Raw genomic sequence first — 19,932 nt, forward strand, 5'->3', positions numbered from 1 at the left:
ATTACAGGTGGTTGTGAGCCACCATGTGGGTGCTGGAAATTGAACTCAGGACCTTGAGAAACATAGTCAGTGCTCTTAACCACTGAGCCATCTCTCCAGCCCCAATAAAGTGATTTTCTTAAGATTTAATTTCTCTAAGAAAAAAAAAAAAGAGAGAGAAATCCACAAGAGCTTTTCTTGCTCTGTAAAAACCTTTGTTCCTTAATTTAAATCCAGGGTGCATGCGTGTGTGTGTGTGTGTGTGTGTGTGTGTGTGTGTGTGTGTGTGTGTGTGTGTGTTATTAAAAGGAGACCAGTTTTTAATTTGTAAAAATTTTTCTTTGACATTTTCATAGGATGTCTTGATGGAATTTATTTACCAATACCCTCTCACCCCCCTCCTGTTCCTACTGAAGCCCCTCCTCCCCACAGGTACCAACCTACCAACCTACTCGCGGTTACACCGCTGGGGACTGCCATGGCCATCTGAGAAAGCATTGTTCTAAGCATAAAGTTCAGGATTCTGGTCTTCTATATGTGCATACCTGTAGAATACATATGCTTAGAATATATAGCCAACTATAAATTAGATATGAATTCTTCCTCATACATTTACAGACCTCCCAGGATGGCTTAGAGCTTTTATAATTGCTCAGGGCTTCGCTGATGGCTTGCCTGTGTGTTCTTTGTGCCTTTTAAGTGAATGTATTTGTGCCTACTTTAGTCTGGGCACAAGGAAAAAGACCAAACAAAATTATATTGCTTGAGTTTAAAAAAATCTGGAAAATATAAATAGCACTTAATTACAATCCTCTAGAACCCAGTTTATGTCTGCACTTAACATATAGTCTGTTGTGTAACGCTGTTTCTGAGGAGGTGTGAACACACATCTACTTACCCCAGATAGGAACAGATGACAGACCAAAGGAAGAATCCCACCAGAGTCCAGCCTGGTGATCAGTGAGTTTTATATTGTGGTCACTTACAGGACAGAAGTTATTCAGAGACATCAGCAGGGCCCACCCTAGCATGAGTGACAGCTCACAAAAGCTGGGAACCTGAGCGCACTGCACAGTCTGCACGCAGCTCAAGTGTTGTTGAGAACCTCTTTCCTGGACCTCAGTTGACCTAAGCCTCTCCCAGGCAGCTTGGCTGGCCCAAGAATCTTCTAGGCAAATCAGCTTGTCCAGTTGCTAGGCAGTTCGTCTTTTCTGCCTCTTGACACACCTTTGTCCAAGGACAGAAAGCATCAACACATCCAAGTGACCTGCCAAGAATTGTCCATTCATGGACAGTCCTCCCAGAGGCCCCTGCCACAAGGACTGGCTTCGGGTTAGAACACTTGCCCACAGTAACAGAAAAATAAAGTAATATATTTATGTAAATAGGAGAGTAGATTTATTTACAGTTTTGGCCTAAACTCAGTGGAGAGTTTGCCTCTCAATTTTGGTTGCCTCTGCTTTGCCCAAAGCAGTGGTGTTGCCTTCTAAAAGGTCAGGGCCAGCAAACACAGCCAGGGGCTGAGCTACTGGCCTCAGTCACTGAGATAAACCTCTTGGCACAGGACAGGGTTTGGGTTTTGGAGGTGGCCACTTTTGCTCCTAGCGTGATATATCCAGGAAGCCAAAACTAGAAGAGACCATTTTTCTCACAAGCAGATCAAAATGTTAGGGGTTAACATAGCACTGTAAAATGACTGGCTTTTATTTTGTTGGGTTTTTTTGCTTCGCAGTGTAAGATGAGGGGGGATGAGGAGGGAGATGCATGTGTGTGTGCGTGTGTGCGCACGTGTGTGTGTGCGTATGTGCGAGTGTGTGGTGTGTGTGTGTCAGTGTGTGCGTGTGTGTGTGTGTGCGTGTGTGTGTCTGTGTGTGCCTGGTGTGTGTGTGTGTGTGTGCGTGTGTGTGTGGTGTGTGTGTGTGTGGTGTGTGTGTGTCTGTGTGTGCCTGGTGTGTGTGTGTGTGTGTGTGCGTGTGTGTGTGGTGTGTGTGTGTCTGTGTGTGCGTGGTGTGTGTGTGTGCGTGTGTGGTGTGTGTGTGTGTGCGTGTGTGTGTCTGTGTGTGCCTGGTGTGTGTGTGTGTGTGTGTGTGTGTGCGTGTGTGTGTGGTGTGTGTGTGTGGTGTGTGTGTGTCTGTGTGTGCCTGGTGTGTGTGTGTGTGTGTGTGGTGTGTGTGTGTCTGTGTGTGCGTGGTGTGTGTGTGTGTGTGTGTGTGTGTGCGTGTGTGGTGTGTGTGTGTGTGCGTGCGCGCATGCTTCAACATGGGCCCTGGCTGGTGGCACTGTTGGGGAAGAATATGGAACCATCAGAAGTGGGAGTCTCTGGAGGAAGGATCTCAGTGACAGAGCCTTAAGGCTTTATAGCTAGGCCCTACTTCCTGTTTGCTCTCTGCCTCCTGCCCCACTTCCTGTTTGCTCTCTGCTTCCTGCCCCACTTCCTGTTTGCTTTCTGCCTCCTGCCCCACTTCCTGTTTTTGCTCTCTGCCTCCTGCTCCACTTCCTGTTTTTGCTCTCTGCCTCCTGCTCCACTTCCTGTTTTTGCTCTCTGCCTCCTGCTCGACTTCCTGTTTTTGCTCTCCGCCTCCTGCTCCACTTCCTGTTTGCTCTCTGCTTCTGAGGTGAATTCAGTATATCCAGCTGGTCCCCACTGAGAAAGAATTACCACTTCAAAATGTAAGCTGGAATTACCAACATCCCCACCCCCACCTCCTCCACCTTTCGCCCCATCCCCCTGGCCTTACAAGGTTTGTTTTCAGTTATTTGGTCACAGCAACAAGAACAGGAACTGCTAGAAGCCCCATCAAGCTAAGCTTGAATACTGGTCCCAGTGCACCAGCCACAAGCACAAACAAAGGCCTTGTGTCCCCAGGCCCTCCTCAGAGCCCTAACAGGCACTCTAGGTTTACACAGAACATCAATTAAGGCATAGGCAGGGGATGCTCATGGCAGGCCTGGCTAAGGTGTGGCCTGGCTGTGGCATCAGCACTGGTTCTGTGGTAGCCCTCACATGAGGGGCACAGTCTGGCAAGGTGACAATTTACAGTTGGCATTGCTTAGGGTAGTTTTAGCCCATGTCATAAAGATGTTTATCCACTGGCATCTTGAAGAAAAATAAAGGGACTCATGCAGAACAGAGAGGACAAGATGGAGAGAGAGATGTGACCAGTGGTCTCCATCCTCGTTGTCCCCCAACACAGTTACTCGTAATTGAACCTTAGATGCCCCTCACAAGCCCTAGGTCATTTGTGTGGGTTTTGTCTTGGCCAGGGCATTGTTGGGAGGCGCTGCTGTATTGTTTTGGTTCTTTGAAACTGAGTCTCCCCGAGTAGTCCAGGCTAGTCTCATTCTCTGGGCATTCGTTTCTCTCCATTTAGCCTCCTGAATACTGAAATCACAAGCCAGTGGCACCATGCCCGACCCAGATGAGTCTCTGTCTATGCCTCTCTTTTCTCTGTGGAGCCTTGGCTACCCAGGCTTTGGACTGAGAGGCTTCAGTGTGAAAGCCACAGCAATCATCTTTGTTGTTGTTTTGTTTTATTTTGTTTTGTTTTTCAAGACAGGGTTTCTCTGTGTAGTCCTGGTATCCTGGAACTCACTCTGTAGACCAGGCTGGCAAACTCAGAGATCCCCCTGTCTCTGCCTCCTGGTGCTGGGATTAAAGGCGTGTGCCACCACCTCCTGGTTAATAGCTCTCATCTTAAAGGGATTAAGATAGTTCATTCTGGAGCCATTTTAAGGGACCCATGGCCTAGGAACACAGATTTAAGTTACCCCAAATTCTATGTTCTAATGTGGAAGGAGTTTCACAGAATTTTTAGTTTTACAGAACAAAGTCATAAATCCAGGCAACATCAGTGGGTACACCAGAACGGCAGGGGTGAGGAGATGGAGGAGGCTGTGTTGACAGGCCTAAGATGCTGTCTGACAGCTTTCCTAACTCTCGGTTCAGTGGAAGGAAGCTACTGTCCCAGTGTTAGTTCAGATACAGAGTGGACAAGGGGTGGCTGTTCCAGACACTAAAATCAGCCCTGTACATTGTGGGGGCTTTTGGGGGTCCCACTTGGGGTTTCATAATAAAGACGCTGAGACATCTGTATAGTATGAGCCTGTTGTCAGCCTTTTTGCTGGGCACACTCCCTCAGCTAGCCAACCAGATGCAGTCTGCCACTGAGACTCCACTGTGTGGTTCTCTCTGTGGTACCTCTCAGCTGTACTCTGTTCTCCTCCAGCACCAGCTTCTAGCTCTTTATCCATCCACAGCATCTCCCCTTCCTGATACAAACAAGGCTTGTCTGCTAGCCCTCCCACTTTCAACACAGTAATCTCAAAGAATCGGTGATCACCTAACATTTACACATAGAAAGCAGATCTTGTGGGCTATAGAAATGACCACACAGCCATGCTGCCAGCACCTGCTGGGACAGCAGTGAATGGCTGAAAACATAGCAAAACACCCTCATAGCCAGTTGAAGTAACGTGCGTGCATGCGTGCGTGCATGCAGAGAAGTAATTACGCTCTGAACCTACAGAATCCTGACCTCTCCACCGCTCTGAAATTCCAACCGGCCTTTCAGTCTCCGTAGACACAGGAAGTCCATCCAGGAGTTTTGTTCACAGCTAAACACGGCTTTTCAGGAATGTTCACTCATAGGGCTTCCTGAAACTCCAGTCCATAGGTCCCTTTGGCCCTAAGTAAGTAAACACAGTTAGCATATGCTAACATGAACGACTAACATCCTTATTTAAGATATCTGATCTGTAGCATAGCATGTATTGCATGTTTCGGGCAGTTTTGGCTTCATCTGTGGTGTTGAGATTTCCTGTCAGCAGGAAAGGCAAGACATTGTCTCTAGCTGAGGCCACTGCCTCTCCCTGTTCCTGTACTTTTCTGACTTGGTGGCAGTGAGGTCTCCTATGCCTCTGATGATGTCTGAACTTCAGTAGAGCTAGTGCTCTGCTCAGTTCACATATTCCCTGACAGCCCCAGAGGTGCTGAGTAAGACAAAGCTAACAATAAATGGCTATTGAGGGAAGTAAAAACAACCCTGTCCATTGTCACAGGGTTTCCCTCAGCACTGTGGACAGACACTCTTCCCTGGAGACGCTGGTGACAGTGCTGGGGACCCACTCAGGCTGCTGACCTAAAGTCTTCTTCGAGACAAAGTGTGGTGTAGCTGAGGGTGACCTTGAACTTGTAAGCCTCTGGCCTCCACCTTCTAGAGCTAGGATTGCAGGTGCACCCCCACAGCCGGCTTTGTGCCTTTATACAGTGCTGGGGATCAAACCAAGGGCTTTGATGAGGGTACTCACTCAACTGAGTTACATCTCCAGTTCCTGACCAGACGTTTTGTGTGTGTGTGGGGGGGGGTATATTCACATGTATTTGCATGTACACACATGCAAAGGCCAGAGGAGAACATTAAGTGTCTTCCTCTGTCAGTCTATTGCCTTACCTCATTGAGACAGTCTGCCTCTCACTGAACCTGGAGCTAGACTGGCCTCCAAGCAAGGCCAGTAATCCTTCCATCCTTCCATCCACTCCCAACAGCACTGAGATCACAGACATGATTTTGGCCAGGCCCAGCCCTCTCGATAGGTTCTGGAGATTTGAACACAGCCCTCCTGCTTACATGATATCCTAGCCCAGAACCTGGCCAGACTCACTGATGATGCTTCTAATTGTAAATGCTGGACACTCACCCAGCCCAGCCTACTTTATTTAATTCTGTTTCTTCTTACATTACTAAAAGACGTATTTCCTATTCCTACAAATAGCAAAACCACAGCAGTTTATTTTAAAGACATCTTAGTTTAAGATACAGTCTCTCTGCAGAGCCCTGGCTGAATGCTCTCCGCCTGCCTACCAAGTGTTGGAGTTTCAAGCATGCGCCCCAGCACACAGCATAATTTATAAAGATTTTTTTTAATTTACTTATTTATTATATATAAGTACACTATAGCTATCTTCAAGCACACCAGAAGAGTATATTAGATCTTATTACAGATGGTTATGAGCCACCATGTGGTTGCTGGGATTTGAGCTCAGGACCTCTGAAAGAGCAGTCGGTGACCTTAACCACTGAGCCATCTCTCTAGCCCAATTTATAAAGATCTTGACTGGCTTTATTGTGATTCTAGAATAAGGCCATGCTTTGTCCCATAAAACAGAGTGAGCTGAGCAGAGGACGGGTTCTGCAGACAGAGACAGGCTGAGGAGAACAAGGCTGAGGGGGAAATCTGCCCATAGTCTCTCCTTTCCGGGACAGTTGCAGAATAGTCCATGTTGTCTACTTCTATGTGAGGATCATCACTTCGCTGCCAGTGGACAGAGTCAGCACATGACTCCGTCGACTGTCGCTGTGGCCTGGCAGTCCACGCAACTTCGGAAAGTCCTAAGTCCAGCAGCTTAGTAACGGTGGCTTCCCGTAGCATTCAGTTCACACCACACAAACCACGATCCAAGAGAACCAGAAAGCAGATCTTTCCCATCACTCCTGCACACTTCTGAACCCCATGTCTTTATCTGTCGGCTGACAGAGCAACAGCACTGCACCATGCGCTAAGAGAAGACTCGAAGTGTCTGTCAGTGTTCGGTGCGCACGAGGGTCCAAAGCCTAGGCAGGAAACAGCTACGGAGTTTGATGTTGATGTGTGCACTTGATATTTGTAGGTCGAGAACCTGTTACTAAAATCTGTCACCACAGCCGCCTTTCACCTCTCAGTGTGGCTCACTGCAAGTCTAATGGTGCCTCAGTAACTCACGCGGTGGTCTGTGCCCTGTACCTGTGAGAGGGTGGCGTTGTGCACTGGCACCTTTCCCCTCCTAACTAAGTCCGTTTTGCTTCTGCTGGCTCTCCAGGAAATCACTCAGAGAATCCTGGAGGCTGTAGGAACCATTGCTGGCTCATCCTTGGAACAAACCAGCTGGCTCAGCAGGAATCTGGAGGTGAAAGCCCAGCCTCAGGTCTCCCTGGAAGATTCTGATGCAGATGAAGATGTGTGCGGTATGTGGAGGAGGGGTGGGAGGAAACGCTCCCTTCTGCCAAGGGTCTGAGGTTTTGTTTTTAAGTAAAAGGGATTCTGTCGACTTCATAGACCTATACAGATCTGCTTCTTCGAGACTTGAGATCTGAGGACCTGAAAGAATGGGGCAGACTATGGTCTGGTGCTGTAGACAGACTCACTTCCATTCCAGTGTACTTTTATACACAGATGTAACAAGAAAGGCAGTGATCCAAGGAAGGTCGTTTGAGTTCAGAAAAGCACGTTAAAAAAAAACCCACCAGGGGTTGGGGATTTAGCTCAGCAGTAGAGCACTTGCCTAGCAAGCGCAAGGCCCTGGGTTCCGTCCCCAGCTCCGAAAAAAAGAAAAAAAAAAAAAAAAAAAAAAAAAAAAAAAACACCAGTAAGCACATACAAAATATCAACAGAGGAGCCCTTTCCCAAACTTCCTCAAGACACGCCAGTGGGAACACAGTTGCCTGGCACACGCTATATAGTTCACCTGGGAAAGCACAAGAGCAAAGCAGAGGCCATGTCCAGATTCAGTGCACACGGACCAGATTGGGCTCAATAGCTGCAATCTGACATCCAACGAGAATAAACGTGTCCTATAAATTGAATAAATGTTTGTCACAGGAGGCACAAAGTCACCTCCGAGAACTATCCAGGGAACAAAGTGTACCTGAGGTAAAGCGCTCTCTGCCTTTCCTCTAGAGCCTTTCCCTGTTCCCCAAAGCATTGCTCACGCCATTCTTTGGACCGTATGCAATGTTCATTCAGCCGTCCTAGCACACACACAGGGAGAAGACAGGGTCTGTGCGGGAAGGGAGTGGTGTTAGTGCGCCTGGCTGGGATTCACACATCATCAGAACATGGGGTTGTACTCTCCAACATGTGCCGTTCACACTCTCTCACCCTCGAAAGAGCGTCAGGAGGCACTGGGAAGTGACACACATCCAAGCACACGCACAGGCATGCTGCCTTTCAGCCTGTTCATGGGCCCAGGCAGCCACCGCACCACATCCCCAAAACCCATGTGCTGGTGACGTAAGTGACTGCACCTGTTCATGCTGTTTTACATGTTTCTGATTGAAAATAATATTTTCAGACTATATTCTTCATGGCTCTCCCCAACTCCTCCCACCTCACCCAACTCCGAGATCTCTCTCTCTCCCCCTTCTTTAGCAAACAGGCAAACAAACAAGAAAACAGTGGGAAAAAAAAGAGAAAGAAAAAGCAATGCACACAAGCACACAGACACACTAAACAAAGACCAGGAAAGCACAAAATTGCCAGAAACCATAATACACAAGAAAAAGGACAGTAAGACAAACAGAACTGCCCTACAGAGCCGCCACCCGAGACAAATCTACACAAATACTAGCGAGTACGTTTTGTATTGAGCATGTGCTGCTGGGCCTGGGAGGCTCCACTGGGGGAAACAAACCTTCCCGTTGTGAGCTTACATCAATTGGAGAAGCTTCTCCGTTAGGGGTGGGCAGGGGGATTGTGTTCAGTTCCCCTCTTGGTGCTGAGACCCCATCTTGCTTGTGCCTGTGCTGCCAGCCTCTGAGTTCTTGTGTGTGTGCGTGCGTGTGTGTGTGTGTGTGTGTGTGTGTGCGCGCGCGCGCGCGCGCGCGCGCGCGCACACACTGTTGTCTCTGAAGACACTGTTCCCTTGGTGTCATCCGTCCCTTTGGCTCTCACAGGCTTTTTACCTCACCCCCTCTTCTGCTCCCTGAGCCCTGAGCAGAGGACTGATGAAGACACCACCATTTAGGAACAAGTATTCCAAAGTCACTGTCCGGCTGTGGGTGCCCTCAGCAGTTCCCATCTACTGCAGTCCTTCTTGCTTCCCTGAGATGGCTATGCCAGGCCCTGATCCGAGTCCCACCCCGTGTGGGCCTGAGGATGCAGATAGGCAGTCTGACTCATCCTGACAATCCCTGCACGAACCTAGACTGCGGTGTGTGTGGGAGGTTCCCGCACACCCGCAGTCAGCCAGGCATGCACACACTTTTGTTTGAAAGGAGTGGAGCCATATGGTGTGCCCTGCCACCCAAACAGGAATTCTCTTCCCAGAACAAGGAGGGGCAGGGAGCTGGGCAGTGTCCAGAGGTCAACCTCTTCGGAAGTTGTCCCCTGTCTTCTTTTTTGAGACTAGTATTCTCCCTGGGACCTGAACTTGCTGAGTGGGCTAGTTGGCTGGCCACTGACTTCTAAGACCCACCTTCCTCTCTCCCCAGCACTGAGGGTTACGTGACCCAGCCTCTAAGCTGGGGTCCAGCCTAGACTTCATGATTCTGTGACAAGCACTTTGTTGACTGAGCTCTCTCTCTTCCAGCCCCTTCATTTGCTACTTTAAGCCAATAATTATGCTCTCCCTGATGGTGCTGTGGTTGTCGGGAAAGAACACCCGCCCCCACCATACCCTGCACTCCAGCTGCTTTGCCTTGGCTCTTCCTTTGAGTGCTGCTTAAGGTGTGTGCCCACCACAGCTACACCGACTGTTGCACTAACTGTGGTTGCCTGTCTGTTGCTCAGTAATTAAATCCAACCTGAGGACAGTCCTGTGGTAAGGCATCACAGCTCCTTTCAGTTCCTAGAAGGCATAGACTGGAAGCTGGCAGTGCTGTGTGAGTGAGCAAATGCCATAGCAGCACTCGGAAGTGCTCAGCAGTTACGTCTGTGCTGGCTAGAGAAAGAGTGGGCGAGCGTTTCCCCCCATTGATGTGCGTGTGTTGTGCAGGGCTCCCTTGTGTTTGCACTCCAGTGCCATTCAACCGGGGAGGCTTAGGTTGAGATTCCTGTATTAGAAGACCAGTGTCTTCTGTTTGTGTTTGTTGTGTGTTGTGTGTGTTTTGTCTGTATGCGTGTCTATGTACCACATGTTTGTCACGTGCCCACAGAAGCCAGAGAAGGTGTTGAATCTCCTAGAACTGTAGTCACAGATGGTTGTGAGCTGCCACTGGGTACTGGGAGTTGAACCTTGGCCCTCTGTAGAGCAGCCAGTGCTCTTAACCGCCGAGCCGAGCCATCTCTCCAGCCCCAGTTGATGGCCTAGGAGTGTTGATCGGATTTGTTGCTCTGCCAGTTAAAGAGTGGGAAAGGCAGGAAAATCTGAAGCACAGCAGGTAACAGTAGACAGATCTTAAGCGCTGGAGATAGAACCAGCAGCTGAAGGCACAGCAGCTGAAGGAAGGTGTTTGCTGGGGGTGGGAAGGGTGAGGAATCACATCCACAGCAGACACACAGGGAGGACCATGCACGTCAGAGGAGGGATCCACAGTCCTGTCTCATCTTTGGGACTGGGACTTTAAAGCTCTGAAGAGTTAGTGAAGGGTGGTCAGTGGGAAGACAGACAGAGTGGCTGATTGGTCCACAGTTGCTATGTGATAGCCCAGATCTAGCCTTGAGCCTGCTCCTGGGCAGCAAAAGCTACCGGACTTGTGTTTTAATCTGGAGGGTGAGGAAGAAGCTGGTCCTCTTGGGCCATGGCCCTCTGGTCTCTCCTTGATGAGAGTTCAGAAAAAAAGACGGAGGCTGGAAGCTGAAGGAAGGCGAGCCGGCTGGGTATAGAATCGTGACACTGCTCAAGGCGAGCCGGCTGGGTAGGATCCCACGCTGCCCTAGTAGTTGGGGGTGGTCATGCAGTTACGCCCATCTTAAAAAAGCATCACTTTAACTGCTGTGAGTAAGGCCACTTTGTGCAAGAGCAGAAGCCTGGAAGAGTATCTGCAAAGACAATTTTATTCAGGTAGGAAGGAGGTTTTAGTGAGTTACCCTGAGTCACCAAGAACACATTGGTGTTACATTACTGAAAGACGTAAAAACCCTTCTCCTTGGAGTCCTTTACACAAGAGCGAGTCCAGGTGTGAACTCTCCCTGTTTTCTGTCTTCTGTTGTGTGAGTCTAAATGTGTGCCTGCCTGAAGGCTGACTGTGACTCTGTCCCTATGTCTGTCTGACTGTTGTGTGGCTATTTGACAAAGGACTTTGCTCTATATTTATTGAACAGCAATATTGATAAAGAATCACATGGAGAAGGAATGGGAGAATCCTTAACCAACTTTACAGGGATTAAGTCGGCAGCTCCAGCCGACCCGACCTGACACAGAGAGCAAGCATGTAGCTCACCTGTCGGTCCCACGATAGGTGTTCATTCTAGATGACTCCACCTCTGTATCTGCTGCTTTCAGTAAATTCACGTTGGAGTTTCACTGACCATGTGGTCATTCCAGAGGGGACAAGCCATAATCAGACCTGAGCTTGCTGGGCTTAGCAAGCATTTCCCCTTCCTAGGTGGGTTCTCCTGAGGGAGAGAGAAGCAGGCAAGAAAAGGACATTTGCTGGGTGGATGAGAGGCAGGATGTTATGTGGAGATGGAAAATGGCACCCTGCAGAAGCTCAACAGTGAAAGCTCGTCAGGGCTGCGACAAGGACCTAGACCTGGAGCAGAGCTGAGCTCAGAGACCAAAATGCCAGCTGCTCACCCAAAAGGACCTGGAGGCAGCAAGCTGTTTCTGGTCTGTTTGATCCAAGTTCTTTGTCCTGGTTTGTCTGGGAAGAGGAACTACAGTTGGTTAATGTCTCCACAGATTGGCTGTAGGCAAGACTATAGGACACTTTCTTGATAAATGATTTATACAGGAGGGCCTGACTAATTAGGGATAGTGGTCTTTGATTCTGTAAGAAAGCTGGCTGAGCAAGCCTTGGGGAGCAAGCCAGTCAGCAGCACCCTCCATGGCCTCGGCTTCCAGGCTCCTGCCCCAGCTTCCCTTCACGGAGGACAGCGTGGAAGGTGGGAGGTTGGCTTTCCAGTGTTTCTCTGTAGCCCTGGGCGATGTCATGAGCATTTCCCTCCCGGGTTGTTTCTGATCGTGCTCTCTATCACAGCAATAAACAGGAGCAGACATGGACTGCTAACTGCAGTCAGAGTGAAAGTGCTTTGGGGAAGGAAGCAAGTGTACAGCTCCTCAGAGCTAAGCAGACTCTTCTTTCTGTCAGCAGATGCTGCTGCGGCCTCCACCATGGTATCCGCCTCTGCCCCCTCCATTTACAGTGTGCAAGCGCTCTCTCTCCTGGCAGAGGTAAAGATGCACCTGACTTGTCCCTTGTGAAAATGCTTGCTGCCTTGAAGCATCCTTTTGAAGGCATGTATTCATTCTGGGTGCCATATGGCTGCCCCCTTCTGCCAGTTCTGAGGTCTAGACCTTGTGTCAGCCAGCTTTCTGTTGCTGCAACAAAATACCTGAGGAACTCATTTTACAGGAAGGAAAGGTCTGCTGGCTCAGGGTGTTGGAGGCTTTAGCCCAGTCGGCTGGCTGTGTTGCTGAAGAGGCACACAGTGCTCGCCTTGTGGTATGTGGGAAGCAAGGGTATGGTGCCAGTGAGCTTCCCCCAACCAGGCCTCCCTTAGAGCAACTCCACGGGCTGCAACATATGGGTCTCGGTGACACCCCAGATCACACTAGAACAGCGCCAGATTGTAGCGTGGCACTTGGCTTGCCACTGCAGAAGTCTCTGTTTTCTTTTTTTTGGGGGGGGGCACAGGGAGTGGTTCAAGACAGGGTTTTTCTGTATAAACCTGGCTTTTTTAACTCACTGTCTAGACCAGGCTGGCTTTGAACTCACAGAGATCTACTGGCCTCCATTTTCCATGTGCTGGGATTAAAGGTGTATGCCACCATAGCCCAGTGTCTCTTGTTTTCTTCTTTTTTCAAAAGTATATTATTGATCTGTTTTTTGTTTGTTTTTCTGTGCATTGGTACCTTGCCTGCATGTATGTCTGTATTAGGGTATTGGATTCCCTGGAACCAGAGTTAACAGTCGTGACCTGCTACTGGGTCCCCTGGAAGAACAGTCAGTGCTCTTAACCACTGAGCCATCTCTCCAGCCCCATGTCTTGTTTTCTTTTCTTTTTTTTTTTTTTTGGTTCTTTTTTTCGGAGCTGGGGACCAAACCCAGGGCCTTACGCTTCCTAGGCAAGCGCTCTACCACTGAGCTAAATCCCCAACCCCCATGTCTTGTTTTCTTAAAGGAATTCTGCCTCATTTCTTTTAGGTTCTGGCCTCTCTCCTGGACATGGTTTATCGCAGCGATGAGAAAGAGAGGGCAGTGCCGTTGATCTCCCGTTTGCTGTACTACGTGTTTCCTTACCTACGCAATCACAGGTGACGCTTGCTCACACGCTCACACACTGTCATCACGCGCGCCCACATCATGCGTGTCCTCTGAGAAGTTTTCTTTGACCCTGCATTCTCTTCCCTTAGTGCATACAACGCCCCCAGCTTCCGAGCCGGCGCCCAGCTGCTGAGCTCCCTGAGCGGCTACGCCTACAGCAAACGGGCATGGAAGAAGGAGGTGCTAGAACTGTTTTTGGACCCTGCTTTCTTTCAGATGGATTCTTCTTGTGTTCAGTAAGAAACTGTGTTTCTATAAACATGTGCTCTCTTTAATCCCAGATCTCAGGAAGCAGGAGCAGGCAGCTCTCTCAGGCCAGCCTGGTCTACTGAGTGAGTTATGGGCCAGCCTGGGCTACAGAGTTCCAGGACAGCCAGAGCTACACAGAGAAACCATGTTTTGAAAAACAAAACAAACAAAAGAAAACAAAACCCCATGTACTCAGAGTCTTCAGTGCTTGGGTGCATGACCCGTGGAGCGGAAATGAAAGTAGACCATTGTGTCACCTCAGCTCCTTGGATGTCCCTGTCATGTTGGTCATGTTAGTCCTGTCTTTGCTGAGAAGATGTTAATCCTTCAAAATACCGAGGTAACCCTTTATCAAAGGATTAAGAGAGCCTGTCATTGGTAAAGAGTATGATGGAAGGTTCAGGAATACGTTCATCTCCATCATGAAAGACTTGGCCCTATTGAGCCCAGAGCCCAGAATGTCTCTGGCAGTATGTCTGCCTGGCTTGCTGGCTCATGCACACCATGACAGTAGTGGGTGAGGGACATGGAGACCCTAGGGGACAAGACACTGAGCAAGATGTTCCTGTGCCTTTTCCTCAGAGAGCAGGAAGCCTGCTCAGGGCCTCCTGAAGCCCAGGCTTCCTGGGGGGTATGTGTATGTGTGCTTTGAGTGAGTGTGATTATATGAGCTTGTGTGTATGCACAGCTGGAGGCTGGAAGTTCACTTTTTGCACCACACACAGATTCAGACTCAAGCCCTTAGGCTTGTGCGGCAACCATTTTACCAACCCAGCCACACTGCATTAAAGTGGTATTTCATTTAATCGTGTGTGTGTGTGAGTGTGTGTGTGCACACATGCGTGTGTGTGTGCACACATGCGTGTGTGTGTGTGCATGTGTGTGTGGAGATTAGAGGACAACCTGTAGGAGCCATTGTCTCTGAGCATGTGGACTCGGGATGGAGCACAGGTCCAGGAATACTGAGGACACGGTATTAGTGCTCTTTAGCGCTCTTGCCCTGCTCTGTGTTGTTTCCTTTATGGAGAGCTGGAGACATTCATTTCACTCCATAGGTTGGGGTTATGAGAAAGGCCTTTGCTTGGCCAGTTCCTCCTACTAAAACCATGAGGGTGTCACCTCTGTAGAGAGTGGGACCCGAGATAATGGAACTGATAACTCATGCACAGCCAACTCACTCAGAGCACAGCTTACACTCTGAGGGTTAAGGACAGTCACCTGAGTGAGTGTTCTCATGAGGTCAAGCTGTACACAACACGGACGAGCTGCACACGGGGAAACGTGTTCCTCGTAGAGCTGCACGTGTGAAGGGAAGCTGAGGCACTTGATTGAATAGCAGCAGCAATAATGAGGAGTCTGAGGTAGACTCCCTGTCCATTACACCACGGAGGAACATGGGAACACGCAGTTCTGTGTTCTGAGAAAACTGAGGTCATGATACTTTTGTTTTCTTGGAGTGGTCTCACAAACACTCAACATTCCCACATGACTCCATTCCCACACCATGTTCTGACAAATGTGGGTGACAAGATTCCAGAGAGCAGATTTCTTTTTCCTAACGTTTTACAGACTCATTTTCTGTGGGGGAGAATGTAGTATATGTGTGGGGGCTTGGGGGTTGTATATGCATGGGACGGGGGACATGGTATATTGTGGGGTGTTCATGCTCCAGTGTACACGTGTGCAGAGGCCAGAGGTGGATGTCTGATGTCCTGCTCTAGCTGTCACCCTCCACTGTGAGACAGGGTCTCACTGAACCATATGCAAGGCTAGCAGCCAGCAAGCCCGTGGTCTCCGTCTCCTTCTCTGCCGTGCTGGGGCTGCATTCGTGAGTGAGCATCCAGGCCTGGCTTTTACCCAGTGCTGCAGTTTGAGCTTGGGGCCTCCTCAGGCTCACACAGCCATCTCTCAGCCCCGCAGAGCGGTTTAGCAGCTCTTGGAGGCGTCGGAGGCATGTTATTTTCTTGATGCTTGTTATCAAACTGTCATCAGACGCATATTTAACTAATTGTGCCTTTTCGTACATCCAGCTGGAAGTCCATCATCGACCATCTTCTGACTCACGAGAAGACAATGTTTAAGGATTTGATGAGTAAGTCTCTAGTCAGTTGTCACACTTGTGGTGCCCTCATGCTGAGTTTCTACCCCGTCCGACTCTCTCCATGTGGCCCTGGCCGTTCAGGAACTTGGCCTTGAACTCGCAGAGACCTGTGTAGCTCTGCCTCCCAGTGCTGGGGCTAAAGATATGCACAGCACACTCTGGCCCGGCAGACTTCTGTGATGCTGAGTGGAGAGCTGTTGGCAGGCCTTGACTGCCCTGTGTGTCCCAGCTTCCGGTAGACGGTGCTGCTGAAAGCCTTTAGGCCACAGCTGGCCGCCTTTAGTTGAAGGTCGTGAGTCTGCTATCATTTATTACGAATGCCTCTAGTTTTCAGGTGGAGTCTCTCTCTGTAGGTGGCTGTCTTCACACCCTCAATCTTTATGCCTTGGCCTCCAAATGCCAAGGTTATGAGTCAGCACCTCGATGCCCAACTTAGATGACCATGTCCACACCTCCCACTCTTTCCTGACTCCTGACACTGTGTGTCGTTACTGAAATGAGTGGATTGGTTTCGTTGTTGTTTGGGGGCACAAATTGGACTTGGTGGAATTGTTTGGTTTTGGCATTTTGTTGTTGAAAAGGTCTTGCCCTTTGGCCCAGAGTACCTGGAACTCATTCTATAGCCCAGGCTGGCTTCAAACTGCTGGCAATCCTGCTAGCATAGCCCGAGTGATTATAGACATGAGCCACCGCGCCTGACTGAGATGGTTTGTTTTAAGGAGTGCAGGGTTGACTACTATGCATTCTCAAAGGGGGTCCTAACTTTTGGATGGGTCACAAATTGGATCCCACCACTCTCTGCTGTGCTTTCCTCACACAGGAAGTGGGGGTCACAAATTGGATCCCACCACTCTCTGCTGTGCTTTCCTCACACAGGAAGTGGGGGTCACAAATTGGATCCCACCACTCTCTGCTGTGCTTTCCTCACACAGGAAGTGGGGGTCACAAATAATTGGATTCCCCAGGTTGTGCTCCTATGCTTCCCCCCCACACTGTGCTCCCACCACAACCCCCATTGCTGTGTTCCCACCACTCCCCCCCCAACCCCATTATGCTCCCACCACTCTCCCCCATGTGCTCCTCTCACAAGCTGACTGCTGTGCGTTTTTCCAGACATGCAGAGCAGCTCCTTAAAACTCTTCTCCAGCTTTGAGCAGAAGGCCATGCTGCTGAAGCGCCAGGCCTTTGCTGTCTTCAGTGGCGAGCTTGACCAGTACCACCTCTACCTTCCGCTGATACAAGGTAGGAGCCCATCCCAGACTGTGTGCATCCGCCAGGGAGACATGGCGCTGCTGGGGATTTCATGGTGAACAAAGATGTCACAGCTCTGGGGCCTGGAAGGTCCAGACGTGCATGTGACCAGGGGTGTCTAACACAGAAGGGACCAGACTTGTCCCCTTGTCCCTTTATGCTAGGACCAAACCCACCACGAGGGCTTGATTACCCTCATGAGTAGGTAATCACTGATTAATGTGGGGGTGGGTGTTGCACCCCAATCCTTTTTTTTTTTTTTTTTTCGGAGCTGGGGACCGAACCCAAGGCCTTGTGCTTGCTAGGCAAGTGCTCTACCACTGAGCTAAATCCCCAACCCCATCACCCCAATCCTTTTAGTTTGAAAATCCCTTCTCCTCCCTGTTTCCCATGAGGTCCAGGGGAGTTGTAGTGATATAGAAACTGGGCTTTGCTTAGGCCAGAAACCTTCTAACTGCAGGTTCCTGTTTTTAAAACACAATAGCTACTGCGTTGTATCATTACGGCAGGGTCAGATATAGTGAGTGTGTAAACACACATGCCTGCACTATTCACTAAACAATAGCCCAAGATATTGTCCCCCAAAACTTCATTTCATTCATTCATTCATTTAGAGACAGGGTTTTTCTGTGTAGCCCTGACTGTCTTGGCACTCACTTTGTAGACCAGGCTGGCCTCGAACTCACAAAGATCTGCCTGCCTCTGCCTCCCAAGTGCTGGTATTAAAGGCGTGCACCACCATGCCCACAGAGTTAAAGAGAATAAAAATGAATGTTTTAAAAAGGGATGAGAGGGGGTTGGGGATTTAGCTCAGTGGTAGAACACTTGCCTAGCAAGCGCAAGGCCCTGGTTTCGGTCCCCAGCTCCAAAAAAAAGAAAAAAAAAAAAAGGATGAGAAAGGGGATGCTATGAGGGGATGTTGAAGGAGCCACTTTAGAATGATCTCCAGAATGTAGGAAAAACATGGCTTCTAGGAGTTTTGTTTGTTTAAACAGCCTTGGGGAGCACCAGTGGGGAGTTTCACTTTGAACAGTTTAATTAACACAGTGTACATGACATGACAAGGGGTTGCCAGATTCGACTTAGGTTCTAAGTTAGAAGCTGCTGTCAGCAGCACAAGGCACGCCTTAACCCTGAGCGGCCACCGTCCTAACCGGGATGGCCCTGCCCAGAGCCGGGTACAAGCGGCTCAGAGTGCTGCCTTGGTGACAGCAATGGAGAGATGGGTATACGGGTGGTGATGGCGCAGTCACGGCTGCTTGAGGATGAGATGAAGTCCGTGGCATGTGGACTGCCATCAATAATGTGGGCACTTACTGTCATCAGGACAGGTGGAAGGCTGAGGCAGGCTCATGTGTGGAAGCTAACCTGGGCTACAGAGCAAGACCCTGTTGGGTGTTTATGGCACAAACACATACCCTTTGCTTCTCCCTGTTTCCCAGGAGTCTCAGACTGGCCTCAAACTCTCTGTGGATGATAGGTGGTGCTACCATGCCCGTTTTGTGTGGTGCTAAAAGAAGAAGCCATGCGTGATTCCATGCGTGCTAGGCAAGCACTGGGCCTACTAAGCTGCACCCTCCACCCAGCACTGGGCCTACTAAGCTGCACTCTCCATCCTCCCCTCCTTATTTTTTTTTAAGACAAGGAGTGGGGGTCACTCAATAGTCCTGGTTAGCACAGAACTCACTATGTGGAGCAGACAGGCCCTGCACGTGTGGCAATGCTGCCTCAACCTGGGAGTACAGGCGTGTGGGCCGGCTTGTGTAGGAAGCTAGGACTCGTCTCTGCGCTGGGTTGTCGTCAAAACGTCCACACTGATCACAGTTTTATTTTTCTTTCGTAGCTAATCAGAACCCCAAACTGCATATTTGTGTGACTTCTCTAAAATCTTCTTTTCCCTAGAGCGCCTGACAGACAACCTCAGAGTCGGACAGACGTCCATAGTTGCTGGTCAGATGTTTCTTTTTTTCAGAGTTCTGCTGCTAAGAATCTCTCCCCAGCACCTGACCTCGCTGTGGCCCATCATGGTCTCTGAACTGGTGAGTGCGTGCTCCACTTTTAGGCAGGATTGGCGCTTTTATAAATGCCTTTCCTTTTCTTTATTATTTTTCGGGGGTGTTAGTTTTTGGTATTTCAAGGCAGGGTTTCTCTGTGCAGCCCTGGCTATTCTGGATCTTGCTCTGTAGACCAGGCTGACCTCAAACTCACAGAGATCCACCTGCCTCTGCCTCCAGAACACTTGAGATGCCCTACCTGTACCTAAGCACACTTTGATATTATCTGTGATTTTCCTTCTGTTGGTTTGTGGTTCTGCTGATCAGTCCTGGGACTCCACCCTGTCTGGCTCCATTCTCAAATCTGCTAGGGGTTGGCTTAGTTTCATTTCTTTTCCTTTTGTTTCCTTTTCTTTTCTTTTCTTTTTTTTTTTTTTTTTTTTTTTTTTTTTTTTTTTTTTTTTTGGAGATAGGGTTTCTCCAAAGCTGGCCGAAAACTCAGAGATCCCCCTGCCTCTGCCTCCGGAGTGCTGGGATTAAAGATGTACGCACCCACTGCCTAGCCTGCTGTTCTTTACATAGATAAACTTAGGCGAACGTGATCTCTCCCAAAGAGTAACTTGAATACCATTTTCTCCCTAAGATCCAGACATTCATACAACTTGAGGAAGATCTGAAAGAGGAAGAGGAGTCGAGGTAAGCCGTGTAAGCTCCAGGTGCACGCTGGCAGGTGATGAGTTAGATGTGGGGTGTGACTGCCACACCTCCTGCTGTCCTCTGGAGTCCTCGTGGGGGCCCAGCCAGTGTTATGATGTAGGCATTCATTTCATGTGTGTGCATGTGGGCCTGTGTGTATGCACATGCACCATGTCCATGCCGTGTCAGAGGAAGGCTGTGGAAGACATCACTTCCCCCAGACCTGGAGTTACAGGCAGTCGTGAGCTCTCCAGTTGGGTGCTGGGAACCAAAGTGGCATCCTCTAGAGCAGCAGCAATGGCTCTTAACCGCAGAGCCAGTCTAACCTCTCTCTCGTTTTCAGACAGGGTCTCATATACCATCATTTGTCTCCAAACTGGCTCTGTACCTGAGGGTAACCTTGAATGAGTCCTCTTGTCCCCACAGCCCCTCGACAGGCATGCGCCACGGTGCCTCGTTGTCTCCAGATCCACTAGCAGGG

The 19,932-nt window shown here is 49.5% G+C and overlaps 1 protein-coding gene across 7 annotated transcripts in view; it reads left to right on the forward strand.

The window, feature by feature from the left end:
- Dop1b (DOP1 leucine zipper like protein B) overlaps positions 1-19,932 on the forward strand; it is a 102,179-nt gene that overhangs the window by 79,283 nt on the left and 2,964 nt on the right. For 4 of the 7 annotated variants that reach the window (NM_001191660.2, XM_087576438.1, XM_087576439.1 and 1 more), the window contains 8 exon segments: positions 6,836-6,980; positions 11,988-12,067; positions 13,041-13,150; positions 13,250-13,396; positions 15,440-15,501; positions 16,624-16,752; positions 18,664-18,800; positions 19,399-19,451. In NM_001191660.2, coding sequence (NP_001178589.2) covers positions 6,836-6,980; positions 11,988-12,067; positions 13,041-13,150; positions 13,250-13,396; positions 15,440-15,501; positions 16,624-16,752; positions 18,664-18,800; positions 19,399-19,451 — 863 coding nt within the window. 7 annotated transcript variants of the gene reach the window in all.

The sequence above is a fragment of the Rattus norvegicus genome, chromosome 11 (genome assembly GCF_021556685.1).
Source record: "Rattus norvegicus strain SHRSP/BbbUtx chromosome 11, alternate assembly SHRSP_T2T, whole genome shotgun sequence".
NCBI lineage: Eukaryota > Metazoa > Chordata > Mammalia > Rodentia > Muridae > Rattus > Rattus norvegicus.